This window comes from Macrosteles quadrilineatus, unplaced genomic scaffold (genome assembly GCF_028750875.1).
Source record: "Macrosteles quadrilineatus isolate MER2022 unplaced genomic scaffold, UCM_ALF_1.0 Scaffold_1__1_contigs__length_201487025, whole genome shotgun sequence".
Lineage (NCBI taxonomy): Eukaryota > Metazoa > Arthropoda > Insecta > Hemiptera > Cicadellidae > Macrosteles > Macrosteles quadrilineatus.
In genome coordinates, this window is record NW_026542594.1 from 183,321,347 (window position 1) to 183,342,080 (window position 20,734).

Here is a 20,734-nt window from a genome sequence, read left to right on the forward strand (position 1 = left end):
TCCTGCCATAGGACTTGGATTATAAAACCATGATATTGACAATGTTAAAAGAACAGAATGTTCAAGTGAACAAAATTCTAGAGCATAAAATTTGTCAGTTGGTTGATCGTGACCCTGATGAACATATGGCAAAATGTGATTCAAATAAAAATATGTCACCGAGAAAATTGATCAATTAATTATTTATGAAATAGACCTTTTAACTTTTAGTAGCTAGCAGACCTTACTTCCAGAGAAGTTACTTCTGACTAAAATGAGTATCTTACCTATCTTGCTTATTTTGTCCGTAAGTTTATATTTTTATATTTAGCCTATTCTAACTAAACAACAATGTTGTAGTTTATTGTAACTTTATTGTGTAATTATAAGCATATTTTTGAATGAATGGTATAATTTGTTTCAATAATCATTTATAAAACTATCAATTCATTGTTTAAAACATGGTTTAGTTTTTATAAATAAAACCCCGTTTGATAAAAAAATTACTAAAAAGTTTCCAATTTTATTTTTATTTTATTTTTTCACTGATTACAGGAACATAACAGCTCTCCATTAAGTTATGTAGATTATTATGCTGACTTAGAAATAGTTAAGTTTGTTATAAATATCAAAATTTTAAGTCACCTAATAAGCTAGGGAGATTATTATTTCAGCTTTATTTTTGAAACTCCAAAAAGGAGAACCATAATATTGTTAAATGTTTTGAAGTGTAATTTTGTAAACTGTTTAAGAACAAAAAACTTTAACAATTTTAAAAGTTATAATATTCTTTTACAGACATTCACGATTTGTGACGCCATTGGTAAGTAGTCCTAGAAACATTTAATTTTAATTTTTAATTTAACTTTTAAACATTTAACTGCCGATAGAAATTGTGGGTTTTGAAGCGGGTCCTAAACTTCAATTATATTCAATTCAAATTATCTTTATTCATCAAGTACATTAGGAATATATACATGAATAGTGTCACATTTCTTAATGATAAAGCTATAATAAAATATACATGCTTATAGTAAATAGGAGAAAAATTGTAAAAGAACAATGAACCAACAGAAAATGATATAAATAAAGTTAAAACATACTTTGATTAGAGGAGAAAGAGAAGTCAATTACAGTCCATCAAATGAATAAATATAGCCCTGCTAATGAGAAATCTCTTAAGTTTGTTTTTTAAGTTTTTTATATTTTCTTCTGCTTGTATGTCCTTTGGAAGTTTATTATAGAATTTTGTACTGGCGTATTTAGGTTTCTATTCAAAAAGGTGCAATTTATGAGGACTTAATGCTAAGCTGCCTCGATTTCTTGTAAGATAATCATGTTTCTATCCAACCACAGCTCTATTTCATGTAATCTGTTTTAACTGATACAGTACCACAGTTTCAAAAACATAGATAGGTACCGAAAACTGTCATTATATTTTCTGATTTAAACTTTCTCTTAACAGAAGTTCTATGTAGAAGGTTTAAAATTATTCTTATAGCTATTTTTGCATTCTTAATGTAGATTTTAAGTTTCTCTTATTGGTTGAGCCATAAATGGAAATCCCAAATGAAATCACTGAATGTATGTATGAAAAGTAAACAGTAAACTACCTTCAAAGTTTCTCTTTCGCAATAGTTTTTAAATCTAATTAAGGCATATAATCCGGAAGAAACTTTTGAAAGTACTTTTTCAACATGACAGTTCCAATTTAGTCTTTTATGTATTACTAATCCTAAAAATTTAGTACTACCCTTAACTTCAATGGTTTTAGGCCGTCGACACACGGGAAGACTGTTCAACTGAAATCGGCAACTAGTTGGACAAACTAGTCGCCTGCGTCCCGACCAATGTAGTTAGGTGGGACAGTGCACACAGTGCACTTTTTCAACATGACAGTTCCAATTTAGTCTTTTGTCAGTAGACAAACTGCCGAACATTTAACTGTGGGTTTTGCAGTGGGTCCTAAACTTCAATTCAAATTATATTTATTCATCAAAGTACATTAGGAATATATACATGAATAGTGTCACATTATTCATTCAAACTGATATTTATTCATCATGAATTAATAAAATAATTCATATTATTGAGTTTTTTTTGCAATTTTTTTAATTAATTAAAGCATAGTTAAAGTTCTTGAGCAGCATTAAACTTATAAGAGCAATAAATTTCTTCTGCTCAATATATATATCCAACGGTATTAGGATTAGTAATAACTAATCCTAAAAATTTAGCACTTCTCTTAACTTCAATGGTTTTATTGTTAAATTCAATAATCGGCCAAGGTTGCTTTCTGGTTGGTCGAGTTTGAAAATTTATGATACTTTTTTTATCAACATTGAGATTTAGATTTTGGGAGTTTAAAAAATCATTTAAAACTTATATGTCTGATTTTGCCTTTCTTTCTAATTGTACATTGGTTGGGGCTACGATTTTCAAATTGGTATCATCAGCATATGAGCAGAGTTTACTTAAATTACTGAGTTGCAGAAAATCTCTTAAATAAATGACAAAAGAAGGCCCAGAATGGATCCCTGCGGAACCCCATATTTAAAGTCAGTGGTATAAGATTGATATGGAATTTTTATAGTTTTTACGGTTATGATAGATAATTTCAACAAACTGTCTTCTGTAAGAGAGATAAGATATAAGCAAATTTAAAGCAGTCCTCTCTATACAATAATAATAATAATACTGTAATAATAATTAAAACCTGTCGAAATCGACGGTTACTTTCAAGGCTTACGCTAATTCATCTAACTGCGATAAATTGAGTGAAATTATACATATTTTGAGCATTTAGCATTGTTTAAAGAGTAATAAGTGTAAAAACAATAATGATATTAATTGCGTTAGTTACCAAAAATGGTTGATTAATCAATGAATAAAATATTTCCTATACCGTACGTCATCGGAGTTATTATTAGTATGTTATCTGGTACCTCTTCCTTTGGAAGAACCTTTAAATAGTATTAAAATCGTATTGGTGGATCTTTTGTAGTTAAACACTTCTGTGATTTCATCAGTGTAATGCAGATTAATCTATGATTTTATTTGAAAAAAAAAATTTGTTTGAGTTTGTTGGGCAGACATGTTCTAACTTCAATGGGAGGTACATATATCCGATACAGTGTACGTTTGATTTTTCCTTCATCACGTTGCGTCAGTTCATATCGTACTTCTGTGCCAATGAATAACCCTCTAGCACAGTTTTGAGAAATTGGTTGTGGGGTTACTGTTCAAGCTGGAATTTCTTGACATGGGGGATGCCAGTTAGTTGTATCAGCCTTATCAATTTCATAAAGTAGTCAATATAATCTCTCTACGGAACGTTAGGTGTAGTGGAATATACTTGAAGTGAAGTTGGCTTTTATTCTTGAACTGTTAGGGGCCTCCTCGTTTATATGGTCGTGCGGCTTCATTGACAACAAATAATGCAAATGAAATAGCAATGTGGCATTTCCAAAAAGCAAAAAATAATGTAAATTGGCTGATACGTAAATATTGACGTTTACATGCATTATTGTTAATCAACATATCTTATAAAGGATGATGTGATCTAGTTTAAAAGGAATATGACCTTTCTGTCATGACAGTAGCTGCTTAAATAGTATTTACTCATTGGGCAATTTTTTACAGCCAAAATGTCGTGTTATTTTCAATAATGTTACCAACCCAGTGGGCCACGGTCCGTAGTATAGGCCACTGCAAATAATTTGTCAAGATAGGTACCATTTTAGGCAAGGTTTCTGTGTTTGGATGTTATTAGACATGGTAAGAGCACAATAAATTTCTTCTGCAGATGAATTATCTGTTGGAGAAATATAAGCCGAATTATAAATGTCACAATGCGAGTTTGAGCATTTTTTTAGGCTGCTGCTCAGTGCACTTTAAGAATATATTTTTTTGAGATAAATGAAATGGTTTTTGTTGCCGAGTAGCGCTAGTAAACATGCAGAAGACTTTTCGTTTGTCTAATAACATTCAACGGCTCTCTAAGAGTTCAAGTTCTTATTTGTACATACCTATCTATATTATGTTTTCACTTTGTCAGTCACCTCAATAGATCTTGTCTACTCAAAACTGTTGTTAGGAATTGCTTCAGTGGTGAGCAATTGAAATTGGCCTTCATTTTCTTTAGCAGTTGTACATTCAAATACATTTTTTTGCGAATTGAAATAGGTGAGAATCCTTTTCCCATTATTATTTAGGTGCATCCCGTGGCGTGTGAAGTGCTGTCTATCAAAGAGGTCAAAATAAATAATATGTCTGTTGTTAATGGGAGCAACCAACTCCCGGATGTAGTTATTTGCCAGAGGTATATGTTGTAGTGTATGACGTCATCAGAAGATTTATCATAACGAGTAGGGAGGGTTGTTATAAATACTGGTCTGGTTTTACTAATTTTTTTAAATTCACCTTCCATTTTTCCATATACAATGCGAGGAGAGTTCACTGATACATCAATTGTACCAGCCAACAAAATTAAAGGTCTCGTCTGAGATTTAGCAGCTTGATTGTATATGAATTCAATTCCCCGCTCCTGGTTTGACTACCCCATCCATCAGGACTTTACCCTGGCTGCACTTAGCAACAAGCTACGAAACCCCTTTTCCTTGGCTGTCCGCATAAAAAATAATTTTTTTTCTTGGCAAATTTATTAATTTTATACTAAGCTATTAATATTTTACTAAAAACCCCACTTTATTAGTTTCCTTGTAGCAGCAAACCTAGGTACTCGTTAACCATAAATGTTAATTTTATAGATTAATTGAAAACCAATCCAGACAAATAGAAATTTTCTTAGTCGGCAGGTTTTTTGCCGGGGGGGGGGGGGGGGTATTGTTAAGGTTATGAACTAGCGGAGAGAGACACGAATAGTAACTCAACAGGAAATTAATTCCCTTTAGGGCTTCGCCCCTCCTTGCGTTTGATTGATTTCTTGAGTTCGCTTTCAATGATTCAGTGATGCTGACCCACTTTCTTTATATCATATTCTTATATTAGCAATGTTTGCTTGTATATGTATGTATGCTTGCTTAAAGATCTTAAAGAAATTATAGATATTAATTCAGAAAAAGTGGACTTGGTTTTCACATTGATTTACTCACTCAACTCATATTGTATTTACATTTTTAAGTAAACTCTAACATTTTTTAATAATTAGAAACACATGATTTAAGAAAGAATTGATGGTAAAGTCTAACCATTCTCCGCCCCTTGAGATACCCTGTATCTCAAGATCAGTCCGTTGGAATCACAATCAGTTTTGAGATGGATCGTTTGATTATTCCACTTGTTGTTTTTAAGGTGACCACACGTACTATTCCATCAGATCCTGGATGTACTTGTTCTACGAGGGTTGTTTTTTTTTTCAACCTCCGATAGGCTATGAACAAAAGACAAGTTCATATAAAACATTAAATTTATTACCAAAAGTTTGGTCCATTTATGGTTACTTTTTGACATAATCACCAGAGAGATTGAGACATTTGCTATATCTGTGCACCAGCTTTTTAATATAGAAAAGTGGCCGCCAGTACATTCAAAAACCAAAAAATTCAAAAAAATGTCAAAAAAATAAAAAAATCAATAAAAAATAAAAAAAAGACTTTAAAATTTCTAGAAATTCAGTAAACAAAGCAATAATGGTGAATCTGTGGTTTATTTAACCATCCTGTCAAACTGTTTAACCAAGTCATCTGAAACGACAGTAATGAGCTGGTTCAACAAGTTGGCAGAATGGTTAAATAAACCACAGATTCACCATTATTGAATTGTTTACTGAATTTCTAGACATTTTGAAGTCCTTTTTTTATTTTTTCTTGATTTTTTATTTTTTTTTACATTTTTTTGTTTTTTGAATTTTTTTTTGTTTTTTGGAATGTACTGGCGGCCACTTTTCTTGAAGAGGGTATTAAAAAGCTGGTGCACAGATATAGCAAATGTCTCAATCTCTTTGGTGATTATGTCAAAAAGTAACCATAAATGGACCAAACTTTTGGTAATAAATTTAATGTTTTATATGAACTTGTCTTTTGTTCATAGCCTATCGGAGGTTGAAAAAAAAAAACAACCCTCGTACTCTTGCAGTGTGCCACTTACATGGAGGAATATTTTCTTCCTTGACGATGACTAGATCTCCGACCTTTAAATTCTTTGTTACCTCCATCCACTTGCTTCTTTGTTGTAAATTATTTAAATATTCTAGGGACCACCTCTTCCAGAAATGTTGATTCATTTGTGTTACAAGTGTCCATCTTTTTACGTGATTAATTTTATCACCAGTCAAATCTCGGTTAGGAACTGAAGTTAAAGGAGCAAAAATAAGAAAATGCCCAGGTAAAATAACATTTAAGTCTCTTGGGTCATTAGACATAGGGGATAGTGGTCTTGAATTAAGGCAAGCTTCGATTTCAACCAGTAAAGTGGAAAGTTCTTCGAAGTTTAACACTTGATCGCCGATTACTCGAGTTAGGTGAATCTTCATAGATTTAACTGCTGACTCCCACAATCCACCAAAGTGTGGAGATGATGGAGGAATGAAGTGCCAGTTGATACTTCGTTCTTGAGAAAATCTCGAAATTGAATCAGACTTGACAAATTCACGGTGTAGTTGGTTATAGGCACCTTTAAAATTGGTTGCGTTGTCAGAATACATGTCGTTAGGAAATCCTCTTCGACCAACAAATCAGTTGAAAGTGCTCAAAAGCCGGGTTTCCCTAGGCGCGGAGTCGGTGAGCGGAGAGCGGACTCCACTTTTCTTAGGCGATTTAATGTTACTGTTTTCCTAGAAGCGGAGCGGAATGCCATGTTAATTTCAATTCCGCTCTCCGCGTTGCTCTCTCCGCTCGCCGACTCCGCGCCTAGGAAAACCCAGCTAAAAAGGCATCTGAAGTTAAATCGGAAACTAACTCAATGTGGACAGCTTTGGTAATCAAACAAACAAAGAGTGCAACATAACTCTTTAAAAATACTTTTACTCTTCCTCCCATCCTTTTTGTAGTAATAGGACCGGCAAAGTCTATTCCTGTTTTACTAAAAGGCTCTTCCAACATTGACTCTGGAGATTGGTAAATTACCCATTATATTGGAAGCTGTTGACGATTTGTACCTGATACATGTTGTACAACTCCGAATAACTGACTTTATTTCATTCTTGATGTTAATAATCCAATACCTTTGTCGTATTACATTCTGAACCAATTGACTGCCAGCATGTAGATGTCTGATATGTTCATTTCTAATCAGAAGTTTTGAGAAATGATGCTTTCCTGGCAATAACAATAATTGATGTTTCATGTCAAACGGTATATTTGCATTTGTCAATCTGCCTCCAACTCGCAAAAGAACCTCCTCGTCCAAAAATGGGAATAGATTTTTCAGTTTACTCTTGTTTTTGACATGTTCATGTTTTTTTCAGTTGCTTTATTTCATCCTGAAAACATTCTTCTTGGATAAGTTTGAAATTTTTTTTCGTAGACTTCTCAATTTCACTGCTGTTTAAAGACTCCTTTTCTCTTTCTTCTACAGGTTTTCTTGTGTTATTTGCAAATCTCAAGATATAAGCAACAATACATATGATCTTGAAATAGCTTGAGAAGTTCATAAATTTCTTAAGCAACGTTGACTTTTCTTGGGGAAAAAAAATTTGAGTGGATGGTTTTTGTAACTCTGGGATTTCCTTTAAGTTAATATTCATGTTATTTTGAGGCCAAATTGATTTCTCTTGCCTTAGCCATTCCGGCCCATGCCACCAAAGACTAGATTGCTTCAGATGATAACCAGAAATGCCTCTAGTAGCCAAATCAGCTGGATTTTCAAACAAACTAACATGATTCCAATTTGAAGACGGAATAGTGTCTTGTATTTCTGACACCCTGTTAGCAACAAACGTCTTCCATTTATTTGGCAACTGAGACAACCAACACAAAACAATTGTGGAATCAGTCCAAGCACAACACTTATTTACATCAACATTTAGAGAAAAGGCTACCTTACTTAATAATTGAGAAAGAAGCAAGGCACCACAAAGTTCTGATCGTGGTAAGGAAATTTGTTTGGTTGAGCAACTCTTGTTTTGGAACAAAGCAAATTAACATTTACCTCATGATTGGTTGAAATAGATCGCACATACACGCAGCTAGCATAAGCTTTCTCGGATGCATCACAAAATCCAATAATTTCAATACTTTCACGTAATTAATTGTGAGTTGTGACTTGTCTTGGAATGAACAATTTATTGATAGTAAACAGCTCACCTTTGATTTGATCCCATTGTTTTGATATGTCTTCACTCACCGGCTCATCCCAAGTTAGTCCAGTTAACCACAGTTGTTGTAGCATGATTTTTGAAACTATCACTTAAGGACTTATTAGTCCCAGTGGATCAAATACACTTGAAATAGCCCTCAGAATTTCTCGTTTGTTTAAACTGTATTTATTTTGAGTTGTGACATTGATGTTTACTTGAAACATGTCTGATTTGGGATCCCAAACAACTCCTAAAGTTTTAATAGGTTTACTCTCTTCTAAATCTAAGTTCATAGAACCAACCTCTTTGTCCTCTTTTGGTATCCTGTCTAGTACAGCAGAACTATTGGAACACTACTTACGTAGTTTGAAACCTCCTGAATTTAAAAGTTGATCAAGTTCTTCCTGCAACTGTAGAGCAGCCTTCTCATCGTGACACTCGGTTAGTAAGTCGTCCACATAGAAGTCCGTGCCTGCAGCAGCGCAAGCTGTAGGGAATTGTGTCTTCTCGTCTTCTGATTATTTTTTCAAACACCTAGTAGCTAAGAAGGGAGCACTAGCGGTGCCATATGTTACTGTTTTCAGTTTATATACTTTGACAGGCTCATAACTGTTTGTCCTCCACAATATTTGTTGAAACTTACAATCATTTTCATCAACTAACACCTGGTGATACATTTTCTCACAGTCAGCAACCATAACTATTTCATGTAATCGGAAACGTGTTAGGATGGAAAACAAGTCCTGCTGGACGTTTGGACCTACCATAAGTGTATCATTCAAAGATACCCTTGTGCTTGTAGGACAGGATGCATTAACAACCACTCTCAGTTTGGTTGAAGAGCTTGACTCCTCTATTACTTCGTGATGAGGTAAGAAACAATTTGTTACGTTACCTGTGGTGGTTACTGATTCACTGTAATTTAGCTTCCCTGTTAGTTCCATGTGTCCTAGGTTCAGATACTCCTGTAAGAAACTATTATACTGCTGTTTTCTCTCGGAATTTAATGACAATCTTTGTTCAACTTTTTTGAAACTACCCAAAGCTATAAGTTGTGATTTTCCTCATTTAGACGTTCATTGAATGGTACCGTAGTTTTACAATAAAGCGTCCAGATTCATCTCGTTTGACATTTTCCTTGAAATGCTGCTCACAATATTGTTCCTCTTTAGTGAGAACAGGATCAGTAACAACTTGCTCGATTTCCCAGAATCGCTTAAGTTGACTCTCAATAGTCAAATTGCAAGTTGACTCAGTCTCATTTGGGCACTGCCCACACCTGCCAGCAATAATCCAGCCCAAAACACTATTGTGAAGAGTAGGTGTTTGTGTGGCACTTGATATCTTTCCTTCAATGATAAGGTCGAAGTAAACTTCTGCTCCCAATAGCAGATCGACTTCACCTGGTTTGTAGAACTCCGGGTCTGCCAGGACAAGTGTAGAGAAGTGAGACCAGTTGGTGTGGTTAATAGTCTCAGCAGGTAGTTTAGTGGAGATGGTTGGCAAAACTACTGCTGAAATGTTGGTAAAATACTCACTAACTCTTGAAAAAATATTTAATGATACTCGTTTTGTTGCTTTTGTTTTCGATTGTCCTATATCATTAATAGTTATTGAAGAGTTTAAAAGTTTTAAGCCAAGTCGATCAGCGCATGACTTTGATATAAAGTTAGATTGTGCACCTGAATCAAGTAGTGCACGCACTCTTACACGTTCTCCTTTATTATTCTCGATTAGGACTAGCAGTCGACAGCAAAACTTGTGATGATGACATTGGGTCCTCTGCATTACTTAGATCAACAGATTTAGATGCAAGGCCTTGTTCATACGCATTATGACTAGCAGAGTTAGATGTTACCTACTTTATTCTTGTCACATGTTTTGCCAATTTCCTTTTTCAATTCAATATGAATCATTGTGTCATGGTTTCGGTTACACAGTTTGCAAGTAGAACCATTGCAATCAGTAGCAGAATGGTTGGGTTTTAAACAATTAAAACGTAATTTACGCTTTTTGACAAGATCTATTCTGTCAGATACACTCATGCTACTAAATTTGTCACACTTATAAATTGCATGATTAGGTTTTTCACAGATTACACAAACATGAGTAAAAGAAGACTTTCCCTTTGCTTGGTTAGATGACCCTTTACTTTGAATACCTCTATTATTAGAATGACTAATGTTGGATGCAGATGTCTTAGATATGCTTGAGGATGCCAAGGCATTAATTCTTTAGATAAGAAACGATTTTAGCTGCTCAAAATTAGGACTATCCTGTGTAGTTAAGGACATTTCCCATTTTTTTCTAGTCTCACTATCTAATTTGCTTGTTATGTACACAAGTATATGCTATTCCATTCACCTACATATTCACCTGACACCTAACGACTTTAGAGCCCTAATATGGGTTTCAGATTCATGTGAGGACTCATTTTGTAAAGGTACTTGACTGAATAATCCTTTTAGGTGAGAATTTACAATTAGCCTTTTGTTGTCATACCTGAGCTTTAGAATGTCCCAGGCCTCAAAATAGTTTTGATCTGTAGACGGAAGTGACTGCAATAGTTGGTGTGTCTCCCCTTTTAGACAAGATTTGAGATAAAATAGCTTTTGGATATTTGGAAGCGACTGGCTGTCATGGACAATAGATATAAATAACTCGCTTAATGAAGGCCATTCCTCAATAATATTCCCATTAAATGATGGTAGATGTAAATTAGGTAATTTGACTTGAGGAATAGGGTCAACCGAAACACTTTGTTGAATAGAATTAGTCGCATGAACGGGAACTAGATTAGGGACATTAGTTTGATATTCACCTAGTAAATTTAATAATTTAGCTTTAGTTGCAAAATAATCATCTTCAAAAGCTCCTAAAATGTCATCATTAGCTTGTACCTCATCTATATTGATAATTGCTTCACGAATTTAAAGATACCAATCAAATAGTTCATCTAACTTTTCTTGCCTTACAATCAGGTTTGCCCTATCTGTGTATTGGTATTACTCACATTTTCTATGTAGGTTTTGATTCTGGTAAGGGATGATTTCACTGTACTCCTCTGTTTTAATAATGTTGTTACTCTCTCTTGGCTCATATCGCGTGGCGTAGAAGGACCATAAAGAAATTATAGATATTAAATTCAGAAAAAGTGGACTTGGTTTTCACATTGATTTACTCACTCAACTCATCATATTGTATTTACATTTTTAAGTAAACACTAACATTTTTTAATAATTAGAAACATATGATTTAAGAAAGAATTGATGGTAAAGTCTAACCAGGGGCCCTATTTTTGAAATGGTTGACAGTTGAGTTGAGTGTCGAGTCATTCTATTTCCAATCGTTTCGTATTTTTGAAACGATTGACGGTGGACTATACAACCAAAACTACTCAACACCTATCGAGCTGTTGAGTGGAGGTTGACTGCATTTTCTTCTTCCTCTCTTTCGGCAAAAATTGCTGTTTTTGAGTCGACGCCATATTGTTTGTTATTGCTTTAATTTACTAACTGCGATTTAGAGGTCATGTATTTTGTTGTCAATGTATTAGCACCCAATACTTTATGCGATTGTTTTCTGTAGAATAATTGCATTTTAATTTTATTATTAGACTACTGTGTCAATACTAGACTAATTAATCAAGGGGTTTATCCTTGTTGGTATGTTTGAAATAGACTAGGCATACTAATTGAACTTATTATAAGATAATTATTGTTATTAGACCTATGATTTAAGGTATTAAAGATTGTGGTAGAGAGAAACAATATCATAGTTTGTTTCAAAACCATTCACCTACTAAAGGGATCAAATTAATTTAAGTTACGGTATGCTTTCAGTGCAATGGCAAATAGCCGCTTTAACCTAAATAAAAACACAATTAAAAATAACATCAAACAAACCGATGAAGGAAACTAAAATAAGGTGATATGTTTCAAATAATAATGTATTTAGGATATGCCTAAACTTATAATTAGCTACACCTTAAAACAAACATCCATAGTAAATTTTATTTGTAATTCTTAAGTTTATTTTATAAGTTAAGGTACTTTTGCAATCACTAAGATTGAAGATTAAGCAAGACATAACCTCAATCTCTCAAGAACGGAGTTGACAGTTTACCTCAGCTCAGTGTCTCGAAATATGGTAGATTGAGATTAGCTGCCAGATTTTAAGAAGAGGTTAAATCGAAGATCGCAAAAACTCTGCATTGTGATTGGTTGAAAATGACGTCATCTGAATTTCGTGCGGTCGTATGCTCTACATTTCCACCACGAGTCACTCAACTAGTGATTCCCAACTCGCTTCCCAACTGTTGGGTTTCAAAAATACCAAATCCTGTTGTTGGTTGAGTTGAGTGCTGACGATCGACTCAACTGTCAACCATTTCAAAAATAGGGCCCCAGATCTCAAAAACGGCTTTAGAGATTTCCTTCAAATAAATGCTGTAAATAATTTATATTTGGTCTAAAAACGTGTTTACTGCAGTTAAAACTGCCAACTAAAATCTAATTATGTAAAAAAATTAATTGAAATTCAAAATTTAACATATTGGCCTTATAGGTTGCTAAATAACCATGTTGGCTGAACAAAATAACAAGGAAACATTCAACAAAATACTTCAAACATGTGTTTATAACAATCCATCCACCCATCCACAGTTTCTATAGCAAATTACAAAATGCAATACAATGGGAAAAACATCAGTTGTTACTATTGAGCAACGATTACACTAAAGATCACTCGATATAGTGGTACAATAGGAATAAACTATACTTAAATACTTTAAATTGAAATGGCGACCATACTAATGTAGGTATTTTAAGCCAAGTATGAATGGAGATGAGTGTTCGATGAGTGCTCTTGTAGTCTTGTTACTAAGGCCGATATCTTCCCATTGAAGTAAATATAATATATTTACTTCAATACATGCTCCTTTAGACAGGACTGTTAATTAATATCCCATACAGCCACAATGACAACTAAGGGACCTACAATTTATAATGGAATCCGAACCACATTTTTGCCATGTAATTTACGAATTGGTCTAATTATCAGGATAGTACTGTGGATAGTCGTAGTACCGAGCCATGGCTCGGTCCCCAGGTACTAAAGGTTTAAATGCGAATTGTAATTCAATATGATCGATCAGTTGAATGTTTGACCACAGCCAGAATGTAAATAAGAGACAAACAAGTTTATGAAAATGGGTATTAAAAGCTAGTTTCTTTATAATTGTAACCTGATTGTGGTAGGTAAATGGTATAGATCTTTATGGTAGCCTAGACAGGGCCGTCCCTAGGGTTGGCGGGGCCCCTAGCAAACGTAGTCGTGGCACCCCCTTCCCCCCAGTAATAGTTGCATTCGCATATTTTAATACTATGTAAATACAATAATAGCCGCTTCGTAGCGCCCCCTCTGCTACGGCGCCCGGGGCAGCTTGCCCCGGTTGCCCCCCCCTTTGGACGGCCCTGAGCCTAGATATAAAATGAACAAATTAAATTGATTGTAAATTACTGTAGTAGTTTTATTCAGATTAGGCCTATGTGGTTGACTCAGTAACCAAAAATTCATTGGGGGAGCGGGACTCCGGTTCCTGGGGTCCCGGGTTCAAATCCCGCCAAATTACCAATGGATTTTATCTAAGTGATGATGCCGTAACCCCTAGGTCTAGCCTGAAGTAATATGAAAAACAATTCCGGGCTCGTGCCTAGCGTCCTAGGACAAAAAAAATTTGGTTGACTCAGCTACCACAGAATAAAAATTGTATCGAAAGTAATTAAAATTTGATCTTAAGTAATTTTAATTCTGTCCTTGGTGGGTTAACTGTCTTTGCCTTGGAAGTCCTGCAGCAGCTTTTGAGTAAAGCATATAAATATGTTATTTTTGCAAAGCTCTTAAAACGTCCAACAGCCTTTTCCATAGGTTGTTTCTGATGTGTATCAACAAAACGGTGTTAACAAAAATAACACATAAATATTGAAAATACAGGTTTTTGTCAAATTACAAAAATTTTACTAAAAATACAACAAAAATGTGTAATGATCTTTCAAACCAAAAAAGTCTATCCCGATCCGATACATGGTATGCGAAATACATACTTTAAAAGAAATCCTTTTCCGCCATATTGATGACGACATAGCCGGAAAACGAGAGGGGTAGGAGGTAAACACCCAGGTTTTTTAAACTCCCTAGACATTAAACTAAAAGGTTATGCAAAAATATTTAGTATACGCAAGTTTGCACACTAAAGTGTTACAGTAGGAACACAAACATAGACGCTCCATTATGAATTAGTGCAACAGCTGTTCTGGTAAGCCGAATCTGCAGCGTTGCCACTATTGTCTCACCACTGCCTTGTTTTAGAGAAGACTAGGAAAAACTAAAACCAACCTTGCTTGATTTTATTTTTTTTAGTGGTATCTTTGATCGAGGCTGGAGAATTGAGTACAAGATTGAAACACAAACCAACGCAACGTTCACAATCTTCGCATGACAACGACATAGTTGAATGGACCTGCTTTGAGGAGAATTGGACGGATTTAGACTCCAAACCCCAAACAGCCTTCCTGGCAAAGCTGACTTACAAGGAAAATCAGAAGGTTTTGCTGGACTGGTTTCTTGTAGACGAATGCGAATACAATAATAGTATACTAGAAGTGCGACAATATCCGAAGTTAGCAATCACAGTAAAATTCCGTACCAAGAAGTATGTAAATGGCTCTACTGTAAAAAAATTGTTCAACCGCATGTTTGGCATTTCGTATGAAGATTTCATTTTTGTTGCAAAATACGTGAACTACTTTCTCCAACTCGACCCCAAGTCTGGTACTTACTCCGTACGTCGTCTGGGGATTTCGTGAAGAAACTGGATGTATAAGGTTGGATTAAATCTTTTTTTATGAAATGCATTTGTATCACTCCTGTATTTCATCCCTGAATAGCTTAGTAGAACGAAGTTGTTGTTAAACGCTTTTATGTGTTAAACCTCTAACTATTGGTAACAAAATGGGAACAAATCTTGGTTTCCATAACCTCACAGTTAAGGGACAACAGACAACAATAACAATATTTGTATTTGCTTGGATAACATGGTCATAAGTGCACTATGAACGGTGTTTTTATTTCAAATGTATCGTCATTTTCAGAATCCACATTAAAAAATAAAATATAATACAATAATTGAATAATTTGTTGTAATGAAATGCTATGTGAATGAAGGAAATCTGTAATAAATAACACAACTGTGTATTTTTTAAAATATTTATGTAGAATTTCATTTGACTAGGAAGGTAATACAAATAGCATGATAACATAAATCAAAATACAATAAATTGAATGAGATCAATGTGTAAGAAACCTTACATAGCAATTTTGCAAAACCTAGCGTAAACTACTGGTCTTTACATTATTACATAAATCTCTAAAATTACCAGGTAGATAAAAATAGATATTGATTTAATTCGTTGAATTTGCTTGTTTGAGGTTTATAATATTACACACACACTTTGAAATTTTCAAGTCAGTTTTGCAACAGTCGGAAATCATCACAGCATATATAGTGTTTGAAGCCAAAATATGAAGCCATCTCTGACATTTTAATATTGACTCCTGTTTATAATGATTTGATTTGAATAGCTTACTTTTGTAACATTTAAAGTACATCTTTCTATGGTACCTGAGAAATATGGCTATTAAGATTTTGGGCTTCAAACCACATAAAAGTAAGGTACAGGGGAAATAACATTCAATGATACACTTAAGTGGTGTCTACCACTAGTCGCTGGTGTCTAGAATTAATCCGACACCACCCGGCCTCCTCGCTCTCATATACAACAACGCTCATGGTGGAGGAAGACCCTGTGTGATAGGAATTTCCACACAATGCTCGCCACTCGGGGTCTTCTTTGCTCGTCACAAGTATATTACCGGCACAACATACCCGGGGCTATGCAACACACCAGAGCTGTAAGCGCATGGTCGTCACAAAGTGTTTACCCTCTGTACCTTACTCTCCTCTATGTTAAAACTAAAAGGTTTTTGAGTTACCTGATAACTCACCTTACACTACAATGTTTTGAAATGGTTTCCACTCTGAATACAACTAAATAAGCTTGACATTTTCTGGTAAAAGTACTCATTCCAATTATAAGTATATGGTTATTACATTGTTTGAAATATGCTATATACAATACAATATGTATGCTCTTTTAAATTAAATATTTCAATATGAAAATTGAGTACATGCTTGAGAAATTACAGAGACAACTCTTTTCCATCTTTGTTTTTGTACACCACTATGGTGGAATCTTTGCTGAACTATAAAATATTGCTTTTATGTTTGATAAATAGTGGGGTTCAACATCAATCCATTGTGAATAATCGACTCATCACAATGGCTTATCAGTTGCCTAAATGTAAAGGTTAAAAGAGCATACACTGGAATATACAGATCTATTGAGTGCAGTGGTGCAATTAGGTGGCCAGCACCCAGAGAAACTGTCAGTGACCGGCACCACAGTTGAAGATAGCACGCTGAAAAACCAACTTGATGGAACTAAGTGCCTAAGCTTTTAAAAATTGCATTACAATTGGATAAAATGTATTAGTTGCAGATGTTTTTCAAAAAATCGAGAATCTCCATGGTTTGCTTGCATGTGACCCACTCTGGGCCGAAGAGATATTCGGGTCCCATCCATACCCTTTCTGGTAAGGAATTTTCCTCTTCCTTGGGTCCCCAACACACCTAAAATCTCTTTTTCTATAGCATCCCTCATGATATTTCTCATTTGGCATTATTTGGTAGTACTCAAATTTAATTTTGGCAATAACTTCATAACCGTCTGAGAAAAATCAAAAGGAAACTCCAACACAGCAGATCATAAGATAAAATAATAAGGTTTGATTTTTCAGCGTAGCAACTATATATCTAGTGAATATAGGTGCCTTATTAAATAGCTAGTTGCATTTACAATTATTCACATACCACACAAAAACAATCCTACACCACTCGCAAAGCAAATAACACATTACTGTAGTTTGAAATATTTACAAATCACAAAGATACATTTAAAGCACATTTAACAGTCATTTTGTACATCTTATCTTCTAATAAATTCTATAAAAATATCACTTGTTTGATTTGGTGTATATTGACAACCTGCTTATGACATATTGAGATCAATGTGCGGTTAAATCTTGACTAGAACATTTTAATACTGTAAATTTTAACCGTCAAATAAATATTCATTGGAATAATTTAATTTTTTATTCCAACTAATATGACTTACTTTACAATATCGTGTATAATTGTGGGTGGTTTCAGGCGGTTTAAAAGGGCGGGGACTGCTTGAAAATAATTTCATGAACTGGGAGTATGGATCTTTCTTAAGGAACTTGTGAACATAATAACATGTATTTGGGGCAATCTGTAGCATAAAGTAGTAGAGTCAAATTCAAACATTTTCATGCTTATTTTTTAGTTTATGATTAAAAACTAAACAAAATAAATGCTACTTCAAAAGGGGGGCTGCTGCCCCCAAAGACCCCCCCCCCTCCCCCCCGGATTCCCCCATGTGTATGGCAACAAAATTCAATTGAATTCATAATCAATACATGTGTTGAGCAAGCAAGCTACAGTTTAAGTCTGTGACAATTACTAAGTTCTTAATTGACTTTATCCACTACGATTACAACAGGTTCCAACCATGATGAAGTAGCTATACCATGGACAAAAGGATTAAATACAGACCGGCAGTAGTGCTGCAGTTAGTATATATTCTGGCGTCCACCTCTAGGAGTGCCATAGTTTCGGCGCACACCGCTGCAGTGTCAAGCGCTAGCGAGCGTTGCCATGACAAGTTGTTAGTTGGAGCCAGAGGGCTGTCAACTTCTGGAGAATTCCCGAGAATCCCGAGAATAGGAGTTTGTTAAGTTTTTTCTGTGTTTTAAAAATTACTGGGGATGGGAAATGGGTTGTTCGGTTAAAGTGACAGGATTTCAGAATTTTTACTTTACCAATACTGATTACTGAATAGTGGGTCTGATACGTTAAGACGTAAGTCGACGACGGCAGCAAATCGACGAACACTGAGCAGAGCTCTAGTGGCACATTGCGGAACCTTCATTAGACAGTATATACTTATTCTATTTGTTTATGGTTATACTGTATAGTCTCATCATAGCAAAAAGACACAATGTTAAGCAAAATAGACTGTAGGGCCAAGTATGAATTACTTTCAGTGATTAGATGTCAGTGATTTAATGCATCAGATTCATAACCAGGTGTACGGTGTGGAGGAGTTTTGGAGGTGATCGTAAACATTTTCACAATGTCAACGGCGTTTTGCATAGTGTGCGCTGGCTTCTACCATTTATCATTCTGATTCAAAGCATTAGCCAAATGTAGGGAAATTTTGCACGTGGACCGCAGTGTGACTGAACTAGAGATGACTAGTAGTGTCATCGTTGTAAAAAAAAAACAACGGTAAATCTTGACAATTTGAAACATGTCAGAGCAAGCAAAGTTTTCTCTACTTTAATCACCGTCTCGATTGAATCTAATGAACACACCCTGCAGGGAGTATAGCCACTTATGCAACTTTTCTGTGTACAACCAATTTCTGCGTACACATCTGCCTGGCGACAGATTTCAATAGGGATTGACCACCGTTCCACAAAAACATAAACGTTATTTACACTTGGAGGGAACGTCAATCTTACCATACATTGTTTTCCGCTACTGACGACACTCATGGTTACATATAGGTGGGAACCAACTGGAATAATAGTGGATAAAGCAAAGAGCATGGCTTTTCAGATAAGAACTAACTTGCTTGGCTGTGACATGAGATTGGCGGAGATCTTAATTTATGGACAGCTTTTGAGGACCTTGCAGAATGTGTGCCAGTGTGCCAACTCTGATAATCACAAGGAAACTTCCATCAGGTTATAAAAGTGATCAACATGTGTAACTATGGGACTTCTCCCTCTAAATTAAAAATTTTGATAGTTTGCACCCAACACAGTAAAAAAGACTTCTTTCATTAAGCTAAATGATGTATTTATTTATATGTTATGAGTAAAGTAACCTACTATTTGAATGTAACAGCACTTACTTAACATCTACTAGTATCTAATGATCAGGTTGAACTTTTCAAAAAAATCTGTGAGTATCAGTGTGTCAGCTTCTAGATGAAGAAAAACATATTTTATAGGGATAAATAATTTATTGCCAACCAAAAAGCTTAGTGAGTTCTGGACGAGAAATGTATTACTCAAAATAAAATAATCTTGAACCAATATTTCTGAAAATCTAATCCGGAAGTCTTCCAACACTCAAACTTTTTCATGGTCCCAGCAAAAAATATTACATTTCTATCTTACCCAAATAAACCTAGATTTACAATAATTACATTCATCTAACAATTCCATCATCGATGGGTCCTCCGTTTCACAGATGTATCCTTTCTACCACATTCTAAAGGTGTTAGTAGGATGTGGTTGTTTCTTGTACCCTCTGCTGAGCGCTGACTACAAAATCTGCAGTAAAACCATGGAATCAAATCCACAGACCACAGACAAAGCTTTTCTTCAGCTCTGCATTAGACCATTGTTGAAATCCCAAACGGATCTTCATCTTTCTACACTTGGGTTCCAGGCTCATCTGCCTCTATCGCAGGAAGACGTTGTAGCCTGAAACGTTCTCTTCGGTTTTCTCCAACTTCGTGCAACCGATCCGGCGCCTCCTGGAACTAAAAGTAAATAGTGATAAAATTTGTTTCAAACATGTAAAAAATTACTTATTTGTACAATGCATCTTGAAAATAAAAATTGAAAATTAAACAGTCAAAAAAACATAGTAGCTCAAAGCAGAATTTTTGTGAAACGTAGGGTAGACAAGGATGCAACTGCGTCTGGCAGGCAAAACAAACAAAAAATGTTGGAGTTACGTGTTTTCATTTATCTTAGCAAGTTATGTACCAACTAATATTAAATGAATACATGTATTTTTTGGAGATATATCTGTAACTAATAACTTTAATTTGACACTCCAATATAACCGCTTCTTTTTTAGGCAACCCAGCAGCTGTATTTGTACTTGTATTTTCTGCGTCCCCAATCCGCGTACCCGCCAAACCTTTCTAATGTATATTCCTGAGCACAAATAACACACAGCAATGCAACACGACACACAATTTCGCAAACAAAGGGGAATGTTTTCTGGATTGGAATTTTTCTCAAGTCGTCATCAACTATTGGCTATGAAGTTGTATGTATTTGAACCCTTTATATGTACTTTTAGTAGTTTTAGTATTGAAAAGTAAAAAACACTAACAGCCCAACAAAGACCTTGATACAAAATTTAAACCAACAACAGTTTGAATTTAAACTGACTGCTAAAGAGCTGTTTCATACAAATTATGAAATATCATCTTATAAAATTTCACAAGCACAATTTAATAATGCCCATGTTCAGTATACAACAAGATTTTC

General features: G+C 34.8%; 2 protein-coding genes across 2 annotated transcripts in view; one reads left to right on the forward strand and one right to left on the reverse strand.

Annotated features, from left to right (window-relative positions):
• Window positions 1-218: 218 nt before the first annotated feature.
• Window positions 219-15,146, forward strand: LOC128983312 (uncharacterized). Its single transcript, XM_054402558.1, has 3 exons — window positions 219-286; window positions 778-802; window positions 14,657-15,146. The coding sequence occupies exons 1-3, from the start codon at window positions 254-256 to the stop codon at window positions 15,100-15,102; spliced, it is 504 nt and encodes a 167-aa protein (XP_054258533.1). The 5' UTR covers window positions 219-253; the 3' UTR covers window positions 15,103-15,146.
• Window positions 15,147-18,793: 3,647 nt separating this feature from the next.
• LOC128983313 (beta-3 adrenergic receptor-like) overlaps window positions 18,794-20,734 on the reverse strand; it is a 58,934-nt gene continuing 56,993 nt past the window's right edge. Inside the window, exon 11 of the mRNA XM_054402559.1 lies at window positions 18,794-19,992. Within this exon, the coding sequence (XP_054258534.1) occupies window positions 19,882-19,992 (111 nt within the window). The 3' untranslated portion in view covers window positions 18,794-19,881. The remainder of the gene's footprint in view (window positions 19,993-20,734) is intronic.